This window comes from Pan paniscus, chromosome 12 (assembly GCF_029289425.2).
Source record: "Pan paniscus chromosome 12, NHGRI_mPanPan1-v2.0_pri, whole genome shotgun sequence".
Classification (NCBI taxonomy): Eukaryota; Metazoa; Chordata; class Mammalia; order Primates; family Hominidae; genus Pan; species Pan paniscus.
In genome coordinates, this window is record NC_073261.2 from 120806972 (window position 1) to 120826258 (window position 19287).

The following is a 19287-nucleotide window of genomic DNA, read 5'->3' on the forward strand; positions in this document are numbered from 1 at the left end:
CTTCCCCTGCTCCTCCACCCCATTCTCCTCAACTCCTCCACCCTGGCATCTCCTATTCCTCCACCCTTTCCTCACCTGCTCCTCCACCCCAGCCTCCCCAACTCCACCCCTTGTCAGCTCCTCCACCCTGGTCTCCCCTGCTCCTCCATCCCATTCTCCTCAACTCCTCCACCCTGGCATCCCCTATTCCTCCACCCCTTTCTCACCTGCTCCTCCACCCTTGCCTTCCTGTTCCTCCACCCCTACTCCCCTAGCTCCTCCACCCTGGTCCTCACAGCTTCTACATCCCTGCCTCCCCTGTTCTTCCAACCTGGTACCCCCAGCTTCTCCACCCCAGCCTCCCAGCTCCTTCACCCCAGCCTCCCCAGCTCCTCCACCTAGGTCTCAACTCTTCCACCCTGGCCTCCCTAGCTCCTCCACCCCTTCTCAGCTCCTCCACCCCAGCCACCCAGCTCCTCCACCCCTTCTCAGCTCCTCCACACCAGCCTCCCTGGATCCTCCATCCCGGCCTCCTTGGCTCCGCCACCCCAGCCTTCCTTCTTGGGGCTGGGCTGGCACTCCTCATTCCCACCAGTTTTGTAGCCATCTCATCTGCCTCTGCTCCATCCTCTGGATTATGCAGACTCGGACTGAATTGTAGGATCTCAGTCACATGGGGTGACTTCACTGGAGTATTCTATTCTACCTCTTTAGTGCCCACAAAGCAAAGCTCCTTCCCTGTGTTATCTTCTGCTAGCTCTTGGACCAAAAATACGTTCATTTAGAGAATATTCTCAAGTGAGAGGGTTTTGCCAAAAGTGATTCTTCCTAAACTTTTTGGTTCCATTTAAAATGTCCGGTAGAATACTTAAGCAAGATTTCATACTTCCCTGCCTCCGTAAATAGGCCGTAATGAACACGATGCAAGCATCTTCTGAGAAGTTAGTGTCAATATTATAAACACTGATCTTTGTAACATTATCTAACACAGTGATGCACTCAGGGGTCATTTGAGTAGAGATGTTTATCTTTAAACTAAATGATCCCAGACTTTTTAGCTTTTTGTTTGCTTTTTATAGCCACCTTGTTAATAATTTTTTTTTTCTGGCTCTTTCTTCAGGTTCTCAATTCACCACTCTAAATATATTACTTTGATATTCTTTCTTTTTTCAAGAAAGCATGCTTACATTGGCCTTCCATTTCTTATTTATTTTGTAGAAATTTAAGGGGTACCAGTGCAGTTTTGTTACATAGAAATATTGTGTAGTTGTAAAGCCTGGGCTTTTATTGTAACCATCTCCCAAATAATGTACATTGTGCCCAATAAGTAATTTCTCACCCCTCATCCCTCTCCTGCCCTCTCACCCTTCCTGGTGTTCAATGTCTATTGCTTGCAATATTCTATGAGTTGGAAAACCAAAATTTTTAACTGTTGGGAAAAAATGGGAGTAAATAGTATCTGAGGGCCCCTTCATTTTGAAGATGCCATCTACCGAATCAAGTGAAGCTTAATTTAATCTGACAGGATTAGATTAGCGAGAAACTATTCACCTAGAAGAGGTACATGCTGGCAATGGAATCAGGAAATGCTTGAGATGTGAAGACAAAGAGTGATCTTGTATCATCACCAAGCTGAGAAGCTCTGCAAATGTATAAGCAATTCTCAAACAAATCTTAATCGAAATATTTATATAAAATAAACATAAAAGGTAAGTGGAAATCTGGTGTCCTATTTGTGATTGTAAAAATTCTTGACATTTCTTTCTTTTTCTCTTTACCTTTTTAAAAAATATTTTCATCAACTTTTGTGAGTTTCACTAAAGTCTCCCCATGTATTAATATTTTAATACCAATACAGTGTTTAAAACATCCTCCTCCCTCTTCAGCTATTTAAACTCTTTGTAGTTTTACTCAATGGGGGAAGAGAAACACAAATCCACTCAAATAATCTCAGGAAAATAGAAGTTTTTTAGAGTTTTGGTTTGGCTACATTTACTTCCAAGTAACCGTAGCTTACTCAAACACAACGCAGCAGTTGGCAGTGATTCAGTGGCTCAAGTTTGTCATGGCTGGTCAAGGAATCTGAAATTTCTTTTTCCTCTTTCCTGATCATAAGATCACACCTGCAGCTCAAGCCATCTCACCTACATCCCAGATGGAAGGAAGAAACAAATGCAGAAAGGTGCATAACCACTATGTATGCCTCCTTGTAGAGGGGTTTTCCTGGTCACATGGTCATCTCTCTCTGCAAGGGAGGAAAGAGAATGTAATTTTTTGTCTGGCTTTGTTGCCATTCAAACAAAAAAATATGTTTTTGTTAGTAACAAGGAAGAGCCAAATACCTCCCAGTCTGCCAGCAGCCTGGCCACAGATCTGCTGCAGGAAACCCCATGGAGCTGGGGCAGAGGGCTGCCAAAGCCTGCCTCTCCCAGATACCCCAGATTCCTCCTCTCAGGGCTCCTGTGGTTCTCCCTTATGATTTCTCTGCTTTCTAGGTTTTCCTCATGTTTCCAACCTCCTCATTTCAGCTTGTGGTGGCTACGGCTACCTCAAGCTTCAGAGTTCCTCTTGGCCTCCTAACTCCACTCTCACCAAGAACTAGGCCTGTGTGTGTGTTTCTTAACTGCAAATCTGGGACTGAGGAGTCTGGTTATTAGTGCAGTTCAAATCTTAGGACAGACTGAGTGAGTCCCAGGTTCTGAGCAAGCCTATTGTCCATGAGCTGCTGTTTGGTTAGTAGCCAAGGGGCACTGGGTGGAACATGGTCATTTAGTCCAGCTGGAAATGTGAGTTTGCAAAATCCTTCAGAACAGAATAAGGATGGCAGAAATGATTGGCACCTATGGTATTTAAACACAGGCTAAATGCACCTTGGTGACTATTTAACAGAAAGAAATCTTTAAAGGTTCAAAAAATCTTATCTCTCCTAACTTTTTTCTCATGTACTGCCTTTAATGGTTAGATTCAGTTGTCTGATGGTAGGTCACAAAATGTGTAGCTTTGCAATTCAGTGCTATCAAAAGACTCAATATAAAGTGGCATGATGAGCTGCTCTGCTAGGACCTCTTTCTACTCTCCATGTTCTCAACACACTGAAAGAATGGCCTTTTTAATGAAATAGTATGTGCTCTGACCAATGTTATAATCAGGATTCAATTTTTCCAAGTTCACCAAGCTATTCATTTTATGAAAGAATTTACTTTTGAGGAGAACCAACATATTCTCTGACAAGGCTATTACTATCCGTATTTGGATCATGACATTGTGTGAGCGTAGACTATATTTAGGACATCTATAGATAAGCTATCACTGAAGGAAAGATCCCTTCAACTCTTCCTTTCACTCCTAGATTTACTGGGAGAAGATCAATGTTTCAACATTTTACGTTTTCTTAAAAATTGTATCAGTGACATTTTAACCAAAGGTGTCAATAAATGTATTAAATTTTAGAAAAAAAAATCTATTTAAGAAAAACACCACATCACTGAAAGGCAAATTGTATAGCAAATAGTACAAGGAGTCCCAATGGGGAATTTGACACATATTGAGGATCTATTAGTGTTCATTGCAAGGAACTTCTTTGCTAGATAAAAATTCTACAGGGTCTATGTTTTGTTTCCTTCAAAAGGTAAATAAAAATAAAATCCTACCAAGATGAAAGACATTCAAAAATATTCTGAAATGAGGCCAAGACATTGAATAAATGATGTAATTATTAGAAAAAGTTGCCATAGATAGGTCCGATGTTTGTTCTTTGGTCTGTAGTGGAAATTGACATAACCAAGAACCTAAGAGCGGCTGTGTTAATTGTGCACTTTGAGATTTTTTTACAATACAACACAAACGTTTCTACAAAACCAAATTTAATATGCAACACATACTCACCATGTAAACACATCTTTTAAAAAATCTGATAATAATTCCAAGGATCACTTACAGGCTCTCATAAAAGCATTTTATATCAAGAATCTCAATACAGAATGATTTCTATGTCAAAATACATTTACACTGTAAATTGTTTATAGGAAAAAAAAAAAGACACCGAGGAATGGAGTTTGCTGGCATTGAATTCAATAGCAGCAACTGCCCCTGATATTTTTCCTTCATTTTCTACTTCAGACATTTCTGACAAAACATGTTAATCTACCCCTCTACACTTTGTCTGTGGTTTTATTCGCTCTATCAGCCAGTTTAATATATTGAGATGTAATCACCATGCTCATTCCCACTGTCAGCAGCTCTCCAACCTGCCCAGAAAACTCACTTTCCGTGGTCTTCCTCCTGCCGAGGATGACAGCCGTGCTGGGTGCTGAGACATCAGGAATCTTCAAGCCTGTCCCTGACATCTGGTTTGAGACAACATTTTCAGAATTAAACAGCAGTTATCAAATGCAAAACTAGAAAAAAGTCACATAAAAACCACAAGTGAAGATTGATCACACAATTTTATTAGAGTCTTTTGAACAAATGTAATCCTCTCTGAAAAACTCTTGCAAAAGAGACATTGGAGTGTACTATTTTCAACCCTGAGCATTAACACTGCATACCAAGGGGGGGTGGGTCAAGAAGCTGGTTCGATCGAAGCACAAGCACAAGCCACTGATACTCTCTATGTGATCAGGTTTTTACAAAAAAATACATAGTTTTCAATAAATAATGCTTAATTTTACAACTTTGATACAGCAATGTCATACACCGTTTCAACACACTACACTCTGCATGCTAGATAGTCTACGAGAAGACGAAACTTTGCCATGCATTTTCTTTCCCCCCTAGTGCTATCAAACACTTCATCCTCCAGCGCACTGCCTCAGGTAGCTTTACCTTCTCTCTGTTTCACAGCAATAGGTCGTGCGCTGGCATGCAAACTCTAAAAAAGGTCCCCCCCACAAACCACTCAGACTTCTACACAAAAGGGTTTTTCAGCTTTTCTGCTCCCAAACCTGGAGTGGCTAAGAAAGTAAGTTTCATGTGGCCTTGGAAAATACACACTTGTTAACAGTGTCATGCTGAAAACTGCTCTAAAACATCAGGTGGTTCTGTCCTGGTGGCCGTCACGAAGCATTATGGGATGCCATAACCACTAGGAGTCCCAAACCGGAAAAAATAGGCCTCCGTTTTAAAACAGTCAATTCAAAAAAAGGTGTCACAGAACAAATGCAAAAGACTCTTAAACCCACAACGTATGTACAAGAGTAAAAGTAGACAAAATGGGAAATTAATGAGAATGGAGTATAACGTTTCTCCCTATGTGATTCAAGGGAGGAGGCATACTGTTTTTGAACAAAAGCTGGATGAAGAAAAATGTGACAGAGGGCCCTTTGTCAATATCTATTTGATCAAAATTCTTTATATGATAAATTACTTCCAGTTGTCCTTTTTTATTTTTTATTTTTTTGGAAGGGGAAATGTAACGTGTCTAAGAAAGTAAGACAAGCATCATATTTAAAAAATCTCTTCGAGGAGCCTAGAGGAAATCCTATTTTTTATGCATTTTTAAACTTTTTGTCATATTGCTTTATTTTTTCATTTTCACAGCAGAAAAAATCAAGTCTACGTGACTACATAAAAGAAGTTTGATCAAACAGTGAGACGGGAGCCTCCACATATGCACATCCAGGTTGCTTAAATTCACCAATTGCTCATTGGAAACCACATCTCAACTCGGTCATATTGCTTTTAGTGGTTTGTTTCTCTGTAGAGAAGTTCTCTGTTCACAACTGCAGGCAACCAGAAGTTCCCAAATCACTTAAAACAGTCCTATCTGTGCACTGGCAGAGGTGCTAGATCTTGTAAGAATATCTCTACCCAATAAAGTTATTACTTTTATACATGGAACATTATGAACTTGTGTCTCCCTTTGTAAGCCGTTTTATACTTTCTGCACTTTTGTGCTTTTATTGAGTATAAAAATAGGTCTCCTTTAAAATTCTGTTTATTTTAAGTTCACTAAAAAACTACTTGTTTGTGAAATTCTCTTATAAACTCACTGCATCCACATGGAACAGATAAAACTAATTAGGCAGCTAATGGATATAGGTAGTGTTAAAAAAATACAATGAAAAAAACGAAGGTATGGTAGGAATCAAGGAAAAAAAAAAGCCAGCAGTAAGTAAAATGGAAGAGAGCTCAGTTTCATAAATTTTGTTTCATCTTTATTGTGGTTGAAAACGTAGGCTCCACAGGAAGGGGCAAAAACCAAAACTGAACAAAAAAATCCTGAGTTGTTATCAAAGAGCAGAATTTTCCAGATCATCAAATAAAAGGGGATGTTGTAGAATAAATCAAATAGAATGAACAGTGAGAAAGAACCAATAATAAAAATAAGCCAAATCTCAGAAAAGTATGTCAAGAGTTACATGGAGACGGTTACTTTGGGAACTTGTAAATCCCTGTGTTAGGATAGGTAAGGCTCATTCTTGTTATCCTCACAGGCTTAGGCTATACAAAGGGTATTTGAAACTGACATTCCTAATGGAAATTTTACAAAATTTGGCCCTTAGAATAACTGAGAAATATCCTGAAAAAATCTTCCCTGAAACTGTAATAAAGAAAGTTTCTTATCTACTGATAAAATTGACAACTCAGTAAACTATTTTCGCTGGTCTTCCTACATAAGAAAAAAGCACAAATATATTTGCCTCAGAAATCTGTTAAAAGCAGGGAACCACACAGTAAAAGAGTATAAAGATTCTATAAATGGGAGAGTCCAAGAAAACCTCTCTCAAAGTGTCCACAAGGATACATATGCCCATTAGAAGAAAAGTAAGAATATACATATTATTAATCATATCAGAGAATAAAAAAGTTAAGATTGATATAATATATTTATATTGAATGACTACTTTAAAATAGAGCAACTTATTTGCCTTATTTCTCAAATTCCTTGGGCAAAAGTCACTTAAATTCTGAAGTAAAAAACAAATGTAAATTTCTTGTACTGTACTAGTATCAGATGATTATGATTTCAAGTCCCAGAAGAGAAAAATAAGTCTTGTCTTTTGAGTCTTTTTCTTTCATGAAAAAAGCAACTAAATCACCCTGACTGCTACATTTATGCATATTTAAATCACTTCCCCTTGATTAACATTAAAAAGAAACATCTCTGCCCAAAAGAGTTGTAATGATTTCTTTCTCTAGCTAAAGGATAATCATTCTACAAATAATTTGCCCAGTGTCTGTAGTCATTCATAACATACATAATATTTGCAAAGCACAGTTTAAGTACACTGCCTTTTATTAGCATTTTTTTTTAAATAAAAGGGATGCATATCAGAGTGTAAGAACTGGAAATTACTTCCACAGTTTAAAGAATTAATAAGAGAATGCTGGTTCAATTTCTTAAAGATGGAAAGCTTGCCAAAATGCCATCAGAGTCTGTGAACTACTTATAATAAACAGCAGGATCCCCACTGGCTAGGCTGCCGTGCACAAAGCACCCACCCCCCACCCCCAGGTTACCATTTTAAGATATTCTGTCAATGCTTAGTTAAAAATAAGACTTACTTAAGAGACCAACAACAAAAAAAAATCAATTAAACTTTTATTGAAGACTATCCAGTGGCAAGAATACCGTGTGTATTATATTATGTTTTAGACATTCAATAAAGAATTCATTAAGATGATTCTCACAACGCACTCATCAAAACAGCCTTAAATATTGTTAAAAAGCGCATTGAAGCGCCTGTCCTGAGTTCTAACAGGTTTTAAATTTAGATTGCCAAACAATTACTTTTATTTTTGTATCAAGTTAGGCCACATGGCTTTAAAAAAAAAATCTTGACTATCTCTTCCCATTCTGAAGCCAAATTATTACTTTACTAATTTACTTAAAGTTTCCACCTCACCACAGAAAATGTCCAAGATTCATCTATGATTAAAACAGAAAATACATGCCAAGTTTTCGGGTTTTCAAAATACATAGATCAGCCTATCAATGGGTTTACGTTGCCAACAAGTTTCGGAACTGCAGCAGAGGGCTGCCACATAAAATCACCAGCACGGAGCAAGTGTCAATTGTAAACCGCTGGTTCAATTATTCGTGGCTAAAATAAATGTACCACCAATGGCTGCATTAGTCTACATGTTGAGGGGGTGTGGGGTAAGGTAAACAACTCCAGAAATCCAGTTCTATATTGAGAACCTGGTTAACGCCATCAGCCCCTTCTTTTCCCAAATGTACTACTGAAATCTGATGGTTTATCGAAAGGAAAAAGCCACAGAAAAGAAACCTGTCCATCTGCACTAGCTTCGCATCCCAGGGGTGGGGGCTGGGGAGGAGGCTCGCCCAGAGCGGGAGGCTGGGGGGCGGGTGAGAGGCCCGAGTTCTCAGTCGGGGGCCCGGGGGTGGGGTGGTGGTAAGATCTAGTAAGGCAAAAGCAAGCGGGAGGGGAGGCGGGAAGGGCGCCGGGGCCCCTCTGGCCTAGCAGCTGCAGTTACTGTGCGGACGCTTCCATTCGGTCTCGCCAAATCTCAGTAAAAATGGAAGGCCAAACCTCGGTCAATCATTTCAGTAGGTGAAAGAGTCGTGGTGATTTTGCAGTGAGTTTCAATCAGCCACTGCAAACCTCCTCCGCTGCGGGCGCCGCAGCTCGGGAGGCTGAACTCCGGGGCTGGCACGCTGGGCCCCGAGCGGCCTCCCAGCCTCCCTCCTCCCGGACCCAGCAGAAAAGAGGCGGCGGATGCTCGGAAGGGGGGCGGGAGCCCGGGGCGCGCGTGCCCGGCCGCGATCGCCGGCTCGGGCCTGCCGCGAGGGCTCGGGGACACAGGCCGGTCAGGAAAAATGGTGGGGAGCGAGGGGGTGTGGACAGGCAAACGGTGCTCAGCGAGCGGGGAGCGCCAGCGGGATGGGTCGCGCCCGCGCCGCCGCCGGAGCCCCCAGGAGGCTCCCGGAGAACAATCAAGATGCGGATCCACCTTTGTTGCGGCGGCCCCGGGGAGCTGATTCCGGGGCAGCCCCTGAGCCGGCGCGCGGGGAGGGCGTGGTGAGGGCCCGGGGTGCGCGGGTGCGGCAGCCGCCTGCTCCCCGGGTTTGCTTTCTTCCTCTCACCCCGCAGCCCCGAGGCTTCCCTCCCCGGCCCGCGGGCCCGGGAAGCCAGCGCTGGTGTCTCCGCGCGCCTCAAGGGCCCGCGGCGGGGCGCGCCCAGGAGCACGCGGTGGCGAGGCAAGAAGAGCCAGGCACGGGGACCCGGAGCGTCAGGGCTCTGCCTTGTGCGTCCCGGGCTACCGCCCGGGTGCCCTCTGCCTCCCCCTGCTCCCCACGCCCTCACCAGTGGTTCGGCCCTCCCAGGCACCCCGGAGACCGCGACTCGGATCGCACAGAGGCCATGCCATGTTCCTCGGGGTGCCCTCGGCCGGCCTGCCGCGTCTTCCCCCGACTCCCGCCTCCCTCCCGCTCGTAGCCTGGGTCCCGCCGCGCCCCGCGCCCCGTGCGGCCCCGCACCGTCCTCCTTCCCTCCGACAGCTCCACGGCCCCGGGGGACAGAAGGAAACAGACACCGACCACTTCTCTCCTTTCCTCTTCCCCTTCCCCCTTCACCGCTAGAGGTCAAACACTGCGGCGGCGTTCTCCGCCAACAGCCACCTCTGAGCACACGCGAAGATGCAGCGTTAAAAATAAAGAACAGAAAAAATTCAAATCTGGAAACGGCTGTCCCCACCCTTTGAGAGGCGGGGATAGAAGTGCCCCGAGCCCTCGCTGCCAAAGGCGGCTGTCACCGCGAGGCTCAGCAGGGACGCGGCCCGCCGCAGAGAACACACAAGCCCCAGCGAACAGGACCCCGACCAAGCGAGCTGGCAACCCAGGCCCCTCCATCCGCCCCTCCCCGGCCAGCTCCCGAGCCTCCGCGCAGCCCGCCCGCCAGGATGGGTGGGGAGAAGAGGCAGGGAGTGGAGGAGGAGGTGAGAAAGGAAATGGGGAGCTGGAGATGGAAAGGGAGGGCAGAGAGAAAGAACACCCTTCCCCTGTCTTTCACAACTAGCGGAAGAGGAAAAAGAAATCAGCCTGCTAATTGAACACTTTTCAGCCTAACCCCCTAAATGTAGAATTCTCTCCTGCCACCTCCCCTCATCCGCGCACACAACAGCCTCACCACCGAATGCTCTGCGACAGCAGAACCTCCAGTTTGACTTCCATAGAGACTATTGGCGATGCGAGTTTCTATCAGTTCCAGCTGATTTATTAAAATTGTCAAGATACAGACTTCCAGCACAAAAAAAAAAAAAAAAAAAACAGGCAATGATGTCGACAGTGCATTGAGTCTGCTTTGCCACCATTTGCTACAAAATATGCAGATGGTCTGTACTTTATTTAGATTATATTGCACAAAATGAGAAACTTTTTAAACTATGTGCCTTTTTTTTTTCTTTTTTGCTAAAAATCGAGAATCCAGTTTCAAACCTTCCATCTGGGGCCCCATCCACATCACAGCGTATGAGATACATAAAGTCCTACTATAGTACAGTACATATACAATCTTTAAACTAAGATAACAGCTCTGAGGTCTATATCACCATTTTCAATAAATCTTTACCTACAAATATTGAACAAATCTCTACTATAGCTGTACAAAAAAAAGTTTGCTTTTTTTTTTTTAAACCACAAGGCCTTTAGATGCAAGGATTATTTTAAAATTTTAATCCTTTTTAAACCAGGACATAACGTACCAACATACTTGCATGCTAAAAAACAGAGGAAAAAAAAGAAATCAAAAGGGAAGAAGTGCCTGAAAGTCTTACTGAAAAAACACAGCAAGAATGTTCCCTTTTCACTGTACAAAAATACGCCTGAAAATATATTAATTTTTAAAAAAGACTGAGGTCTGTTATGTATCAAAAATGTTTCAATACCTTTTGTACTGAGGTCTAGGCTGTCTGGTATTCAATCAAGGAGGTATAAGGGAACAAGTTACAAAAAAAAAGTTGGCAAGTAGAAATCACATTTGTAAAACCATAAACAATTTGATCTGAAAAGTAAACTCTGATCTTAAGTCAGTTCACAGTTTTTTTTTTTGTAAGCGTTTGTACAGTCTGCATTTTTTCAAGCTCCCTGCAGTTTTGTTAAGAATCGGATGCATAGAAGACATCAGTTTTCTCCCTCCAAAAAAAAAAAAAAAAAAAAAAAAAAAAAAAAAAAAAAATTAAATTAACAAAAGTTGCAATGGTCCCTTTTTTTGTTAAAAACAAAATCACCAGTTCTTTAAGTTCTCTTAAGAAAAAAAAAAAAATATCTCCACCAACTCCCTAGAGTAACAGTTGTGCTGCCAAAAGGGTCCTCTGCAGACGTCTTCCAGACTTCAAAGACCGACAAGCTTCAAACAGCGCCTTCCGGAGCGGGTCCTACCTCCCCTCCCCCGCCCCGCCCCCTCTGCCTTTGTTGCAATCACGAATTTCAGGAAAAAGAAATAGTAATTACAAAAACACATTTTTTGGGAAAAAAATCACAACTCCAGACTAGGTATGCAACTACCTTGAGACACGATAAAGGAAGGGAGGGGGGACAAAAAAAGGACAGGAAAAATGTTTAAAAACTACTCATTTCACTTTAACTCCACCAAAATTTTCATCATGTTTTCCAATTTCTTTGCGTCACGACATCTTATCAATATCATCAGCATCTTCTTTCTCCCCTCCACCCTACCACCGCCACCATCAACACCACCATCATCATCATCATTATCATCATCATCATCACCATCACCACTACAACTTCCTCCCAAGGAACCCAGCTCTGCACCCTCCGAGAGAAAGAGCGAGCAGCGGGCGCCTTTCAATATGTGAACACCAGGTCGGAGAAGTTCGCCTCCAGCCAGTCCCCCGCGATCATCTCGCTCAGCTCCGGCGTGCAGTAGTCGGGGAACTCGAAGTGGGAGCCCAGGCTGCCCTCGCTGAACGAATCCAAATCCTTATCCACCAGCGACAGGGACAGGTTCCCGGCCGCCGCGCCGCCCCCCAGCTGCTGCTCGCTGGCGCTGTGCGCGCTTTGGGAGAAATTCAAGCTCAGGTCGAACATCAGGTCGTCGGCGTCCTCGCCGCTGCTGCCGCTGCTGCTGCCGCTGCTGCTGGACGAGGAGGTGGACACCGAGCGCGAGGACGCGGGCGACGGCGCGGGCTGCGCGAGCGGCGGCGGGTGCTGCTTGGTGATGTTCTTGAAGCTGTAGTAGAGGCGGCTGCCGCCCCCGGCGCCCGAGGTTGCGCCGGCCCGCACCTCGTCGTAGAGGCTCGCTCCCTCGGGGGACTCCGCCGAGCTGCTCAGCGTAGGGCTGGCGGGCACTTTGGCGACGTTGTAGCGTCTCAGCAGCTGCGACGGCTGCTGCCCCGGCGGCTGCAGGAGCTGCTGGTGCGGTGGTTCCTCGTCCTCCTCGTCCGGCTCCTGTTTGATCTGCAGCTGCAACTCCTCGTCGTCGTCGTCGTCGTCGTCGTCCTCATCCAGAAACACGCACTTGACCGTCTTGCCCGCGCCGCCGCCGCCCGAGCCGCTCACGCGCAGGCTGCCCAGCACGTAGTCGTCGCCCGCGCCCCCGTAGTCCCCGGACTGGGCCGCCTTGCCCGCGCCCGCCTTGGCGCCGGCGGCCGCGGGGGCCTTGAGCTTGCCGCATTTCTTGCTGGAGCCCTTGGAGGTCTTGGCACCGCCCGCGCCTCCGCCCGCGCTCCCGCCGCCGCCGCCGGCCGCGCTCTTCTCTGGGCTCTGGCTGGCGCTGGGCTTGGCCGAGGGGTCCATTTTGGGCTTTTTCCGGGGCCGGTACTTGTAGTCGGGGTAGTCGGCCATGTGCTTGAGCCGCAGCCGCTCCGCCTCCCGGATGAACGGGATCTTCTCGCTGTCCTTCAGCATTTTCCAGCGCTTGCCCAGCCTCTTGGAGATCTCGGCGTTGTGCATGTCCGGAGACTGCTCCATGATCTTCCTGCGTTCGATCTTGGACCATACCATGAACGCGTTCATCGGCCGCTTGATGTGGCCCGACGCCGTCTTGCACCAGTCTGGGTCGCTCTCGTCCAGGGCCACCGGGCTGCAAGCCATGAATTCGCCCTCCTCCGTGTCCAGCGCCTCCCGGGGCAGGTTGCTCTCCGCTTCCAAGCTCTCCGCCTGCTGCACCATGATCCGCTGCAGGGCTGGACGCTCCAACCCGGGCCGCTGGGTCTCGTGCGGAGGTCCCCCTCCCCCTCCCACCCCTCCACCTTCCTGGGCAAGTTGCAAAGTCCTCGGCACCCCGCTTTCGCGGCTCCCCCCCTCCCCCCCGCCCCCCCTTCCAGGCTGCACACAGCGGCTGTGGTGGCTTCGGCGGCGACGGCCGCCGGCGCGGTGGGAGCTGCGGTCGCGACAGGAGAGGCGGTGGCGACGGCGGTCGAGGCAGCCCGGGACCCCTCTCTCCGGCTCGTGGCTCCTACCGCAAGCGCCGGACCCCGAGCTCTCCCAGGCGCGCGCGCTCCTTCTGCAAAAAGTTGAGGTCTCTCTCTCAACTAGTTATCAGGGTGTCATATGGGTGACATCACTCCCCCAGCTAGCCAATGGCTGGGGGCCGGCTCCGCCCATCTTCCTTTATTAACTCGGAGGCCCCGCCCCTCCACCCCGCCCTCCGGGCTGCTTTGCAAAGATGGGGGTGGGGGGAGAGGAGGCATGTCTAGAAATATGTTATTTTTAAAAAATCCGCGTGTGTGCACAGATGCGCCTGTTCCCGGGATGCTCGGAAGCGGCGCGCGGCACCACGGGGAGCGGGCGGCCCGGGGCGAACCGGGATGGTTCGGGCGCCGGCACTAACCGAGGACCGGGTCCCGGGAGAGGCCCCGCGCGCCTTTGTGCCCAGTCCCCGGGAGGCCCGACGGCGACAGCGGACGGCGCGCGCTCACTCCCCGGGTGCACACACTCGGGCACGCGCCCAGCCTGAGACGGCGGCCTCCGCCCGGCTCGCGGTCAGCCGCGCCCGGCCTGCCCCGGGGTGGGCGCAGCTGCTCCCCGGCGAGCCCCTCGCGGGGCTCGGCCGCTCCCCCGCGTCGCCGCCCCGAGCCCGCCCGGTAGCCCCGCGGCGGCCCTGGCCGACGGAAGGTGGCGCTTGAAGACAACAACCTTCCCGGCACGTGGGCTCTGCTCTCCTTTTCCCTTTCTCCCTTTTTGTAAGGCAAATAAATCAATTTAAAGCTCGAGAGGCGGTAAGCTCCCTCCCCCGTTTTGCATTTTTCTGTTTTGTCCTTTTTCTCCGTCTGTTTTCCCTCCTCGGTGGTGTTTGGGGACGCGGCTGTGCGGGTTGGGCTGCGCCGCGCCCCCGCGCGCCCCGCCCCGGGCGGGGGCCGGAGTAACGGTCTGCGGGGCCCTCGGGTTCAAGCTGGCCACTCCCAGGGCTGGCTCCGGAGCGGGGTCTGGGTCCCGCAGGCTCCAGCACGCCCGCGCCCCGCCCGGCGTCCCTGCGAGGGGCCCGGCGCCCTCCTTCCCTTCTCCCTCTGCTCCCCGCCCCTCCTCTCCCCGCCCCGTCGTCTCCCCGCCCCTCCGCCGCTCCTTTCTCCTTCCCAGGCCTCCTCTTCCTCTTTGTCCTTCCCCCATCCTTGGTCGCCAGCGCTTCTCCGGCAGCCTCGTCCTGAAATCGTGCGATTGTGAGCTAGAAGCCTTCTGGGTCACTCATAAACCAAAGAGAAAATAAGGTGCACTCGAGTTTCCCGTCTAAATATTTTCCCTGGAGATGGAAAGGTGCGCTGGCGGCCGGGGAGCCGCGACCTGGGGCGCGCTGGGCCTCGCAGAGCAGCCGCGGACCCCGGCGATCGTGCCGTGTTCGTCTCCTTTGTGTTTCTTTATTGAGTCCCTACTACCTCTACGGATATTCTGGGGGCAATTAAAGAAAATCACCGCTTCCTAGGTATGGTCTGTCGCCACCCTCGCCTTCTCCACACCCCCCAGCACTGGGTATCTGGGAACTTTGAGCAGTTCCTAAGACACTGCCCGGATCCCTTCACCAGAGAAATCAGCCGTGTAGGACTGGGAAAATTATCCAAATCTGCTTCCTTTCAGGTGCCCTCCTGCAAATAATACTACATTTCTTAAGTACTGGATCTTCTCTGAGGATTCTAATATCATAAAATAATACCGTGTTTTTCACAGATCATGATTTGAAAAAATTACCGCCATTGCGATAACCCATTCCCGCCCCCGTCCCCCACTTCCCCGACTCATCCTAAAGAAAAACACTGCATCGAATACTTGGAATATTCAGACCAACTTAAATCTTGATAATGCTGGCAATTTATTCTTTCCAGGGCCATAGGAACCAAAAGAATTTACAGTCATTCATACTGGGTGACTTAAAGTCTGGAGATGTATAAAATCCAAGGCAGTGTGTGAAAACTCATCTTCACTCCCGCACGGCGAGCACTAGGTCTTGTTTTTCTCTTACAGCTCACACGTTTTTCAGCTATTGGGAACACCACGGGAGGGAAGGTGGGGAGGAGCACAAGGTGAATCTACACCCACCTCCCCACAACTGCAGGACAAATCCACACTCTAGAGAAAAGGATTGAAATATTTCAGCTCAGCTTCATTATTTGCTTGCAAAGTGTGAGGGCACCTACCATTTTGGCCTCGGAAAGAGAATGCATTTGAAAATCTTTGGCAAATTCCATATTGATTTGCTATCTTTACGCTATAGCAAAAATCATGCTTAGCTTTAAAATGAGAATGATCTGAATATAGTAGGAGTGAAAAATAATAGATTTTATTCTCATAGCGCTGCGATCTTTTTAGAGGAAATAAAAGTTAAAATCTGCTCTTTCGAACAAGAAATATAATTTCTGTTCAAGGCAACATGAGCCATTTGTTGGAGAAGATAAAGCAAAGATTGGGATTGCTAAAGCAGGCACTGAAGGCAGCACAGGCGGGTGCTACAGCTGAATCCCCCCTGTCATATAGGAGAGGCCAGGCAATTTTCACAAGAGATTAACTAGATTGCTATTTTGCAGCATGGACTCACCCCACATACTTAATGTTGTTAGACGTAGTCGAGTGAGGAATGAAAAAAATGATAATCTGTATACTTTATTTTTGCTCCCTAAGGGAAAATTTTTAAATAAGTATAGCATTTTAAAAAAAATATGGGAACATGTTTGAGAGTACGCATGCTTCTTACAGGAATAATAGTTACTTCTGAAAACAGATGTTTGCACCATTAACAGTAACCAACTATTTAGAGAAATTTTAAGCTACCAAATAGAAAATATAGCCTTTAATAATGCACCTCTTGAAAACCTAATTTAGTAAAATGGAAATATGTCTACTGTTTTTTAAGCCACTGAATGTATATCATAATTAGGATCATTGGTTATCTTTTTAGAGCCAATATTCACTTCATTTTTGTGTGTGTCTGTCTATATACTTATTTATAAGCAAGATTTGTAGTTTGTTTGTTAACCATAAACATTGTTGGATACATAATGTTCAGAATCTTAAGAGTCACATCTGATTAGAGTCACAAATGACTCTATTTTTATGGTGATTTTTACCTTTTCATAATTCCATCTTTACAAAGAAAACTTCACGTAAAAGGACTATTACATAAAGAGATAAGATATTTCACGATATCTCTCAAAATTATAACACAGCCAGAGTAAGAAGTGTCCCTTTTTCTTAGGAAAGAAGCATTTTTCTAAGCAAATAATATGCTAAAAATATCACTGGGTAAATATTTGACTTATCTGATGGATTGACCACCATTTTTAGAAGTATTGCAATCACATGCATTCCTCATCTCTGAAATGAAGTTATAAGGTAGGATCCTTCCCTTTTTTCTCCCTTTACCTATTCTCCTGAAATGAGTTCACTCCTCATTGTTAGCTGTATCTATTTACCTCAGCTTCAGCCCTAAATCTTGAATTTGGATCTGGATATCTTCTGTCTACTGGACATTCCTTCTTATTCCTTCTTAAGTGTTCCTCAGACCTGGTAATGAGTATAGATCGAACAATCCTACCTTGAACACACACACACACACACACACACATCCACACACAATGAACCAGTGGATGCTGTTACCCTGTTTGGCTCATCAGAACATACTTCAATAGCTAAAATAATGTTGTTAATCTTTTCACTCATTTATTCTCTGAATTGACCACTGCAGAGTGTGATCCATTAAAGCCAGAGCAGTTGGGCAGTACAGCACAGGGCAGCGGCTTAGAAATTTATTTTCATCATGACCTATTTTATAAAACACCTTTTTACATCATGACCCAGTACTCATGCTATACACATATAAAGCAGAAACCAAAGCGTCACAATTCAGTATCTCTCTTTTATGTGCAATTCACACTCTTTTTTATTCTATCCCATTCCATTCCATTTCTGTAAATGTTAGTTAAAACCCACTATTAATGAGGCACCATTGAAGTCTGAAAAACACTGGCTTAGGTGTTCAGAGTTACGGCTCAGAAGCATTCTGCCCTGGATTGAAAATTCTGGTTCCACTATCTTTTCTTTTTCCCCTGTGGCTCTCATCATGGAGCGCTTGACTTTTAGTTATCAATGCCCAGAGAATTCCACAAACGTACTGCCTCCAAAATTCATGTCTTTTGAAATTATTCATATGAGATATATATTCTATTTTTTTAAATGGACTTTATTTTCTAGAGCAGTTTGAGGTTCACAGCAAACATGAATGGAAAATGCAGAGCCTTCCACATAGTGTCTATCCCCACACATACACAACCACCCCCACTCAGTGGTACATGTGTTACGATCAGTGCGTCCACAATGACACATCATAATCATCCAACATGCGTAGTCCACATTAGGCTCACTCTTGGTGTTGTACATTCTGTGGATTTGGATAAATGTATAATGGCAGGTATCTATCGTTATAGTGTCATGCAGATTATTTTCATGGCCCTAATCATCTGGCCTCCACCCACCTATTCATCCTTCACCCCTCCAAGCCCTTGGCAACAACTGATTATTTTACTATGGCAATAGTTTTGCCTTTTCCAGAATGTCAAATACATGGAACCATACACTATGTAGCTTTTTCAGATTGGCTTCCTTAACTTAACAATATGCATTTTATGTTCTTCCATGTCTTTTTATGGCTTCATAGCTCATTTCTTTTTGGCAATACATAACATTCCATTGTCTGAATATACCACAGTTTATCCATCCTCCTACAGAAGGACATCATGGCTGCTTCCATGTTTTGGCAATGATGAATAAAATCTGTTATAAGCATCCTTGTGCAGCTTTGTGTGTAGATGTAAGTGTTCAACTTGCTTGGGTAAATACCAAAGAGTGATACTGCTCTATCGTGTAGTAAGAGGTTGTATAATTTCAAAAGAAACTTTCAAACGGTCTTACAAAGTGGCTGTCCCATTTTGCATTCCCAACAGCAATGAATGAGAGCTTCTACTATTCTACATCTTCGTCAGAATTTGCTGTTGTCACTATTTTAGATTGTAGCCATTCTACTCGGTCTGAAGTGCTATCTCATTTTTGTTGTAATTTACATTTCCCTAGTGGCATATGAGATGGACTGTCTTTCCGAATGTTTACTTGCCCTCAGTATATCTTCTTTAGTGATATATCTCTTCAGGTGTTTGGCCCATTTTTTTAAATCAGGTTTTTCGTGTGCTTATTGTGAAGCTTTAAGACTTCTTTGTATATTTTGGGTAACAGTCTTTTATCAGACATGTCTTTTGCAAATAACTTCCCCTAGTCTGTGGCTTGTTTTCTCATTTTCTTGATAGTGTCTTTTACACAAGTTATTTAACTATTCCTGTGCCTTCGTTTTCCAGTCTATAAAATGGGATACCAGTAACCATTCCATCATGTGCGCACGCACACACACACACACACACACACACACTCATGCGTGCAGAGACACAGTCCAGGTCCTGCTTGATTTGTTAGAATTGCTATAATGATTAAATACATATGAAGTGCTTAGAACAGTGCTGCGCACAGTAGAACGTTTACAAATGTAGTCTTTATTATTTTAATATTTCTTCTTCTGTGCCTGAAAGGGTTCCTGGCATACCGTAACTATTGTGTAAGTTATGAAGAGATTTTCATATTTGCTCACATACCCCAGTAAGCTCAGTCAATTCTCCTACCCAAGTCACTCCTGAGTTCACTTCCTCCTGCATGTTTTGACCATCAGTGTGTATGTTTCAGCTTTCCTCTGTGCTGTACACATTTTTTAGTAATGGACACCAAACTGATGTCCCTGTTTCCACTCTGCAGACAGACTATTCATTCCAACATGCAACAGGGACCATGGGACTTGCCAGCATCATGCTCAGGATGCCCTTCACCATTAGGACAAAATTCACATCCCTTTGCAACACAAG

At 45.8% G+C, this 19287-nt stretch overlaps 1 protein-coding gene across 1 annotated transcript; it reads right to left on the bottom strand.

Moving 5' to 3' along the window:
* Positions 1–1927: 1927 nt before the first annotated feature.
* SOX11 (SRY-box transcription factor 11) lies at positions 1928–13410 on the bottom strand. The gene is made up of 2 exons (XM_057301353.1): positions 4244–13410; positions 1928–2224 (listed from the first exon to the last, which is right to left on the bottom strand). Exon 1 carries the CDS (start codon positions 13070–13072, stop codon positions 11747–11749), a length of 1326 nt encoding a protein of 441 aa, XP_057157336.1. The 5' UTR covers positions 13073–13410; the 3' UTR covers positions 1928–2224; positions 4244–11746.
* Positions 13411–19287: the final 5877 nt, after the last annotated feature.

Bases quoted from the DNA above. Each gene is read 5' to 3' on its own strand.
- SOX11 (XM_057301353.1), bottom strand. From the start codon at position 13,072: ATGGTGCAGCAGGCGGAGAGCTTGGAAGCGGAGAGCAACCTGCCCCGG.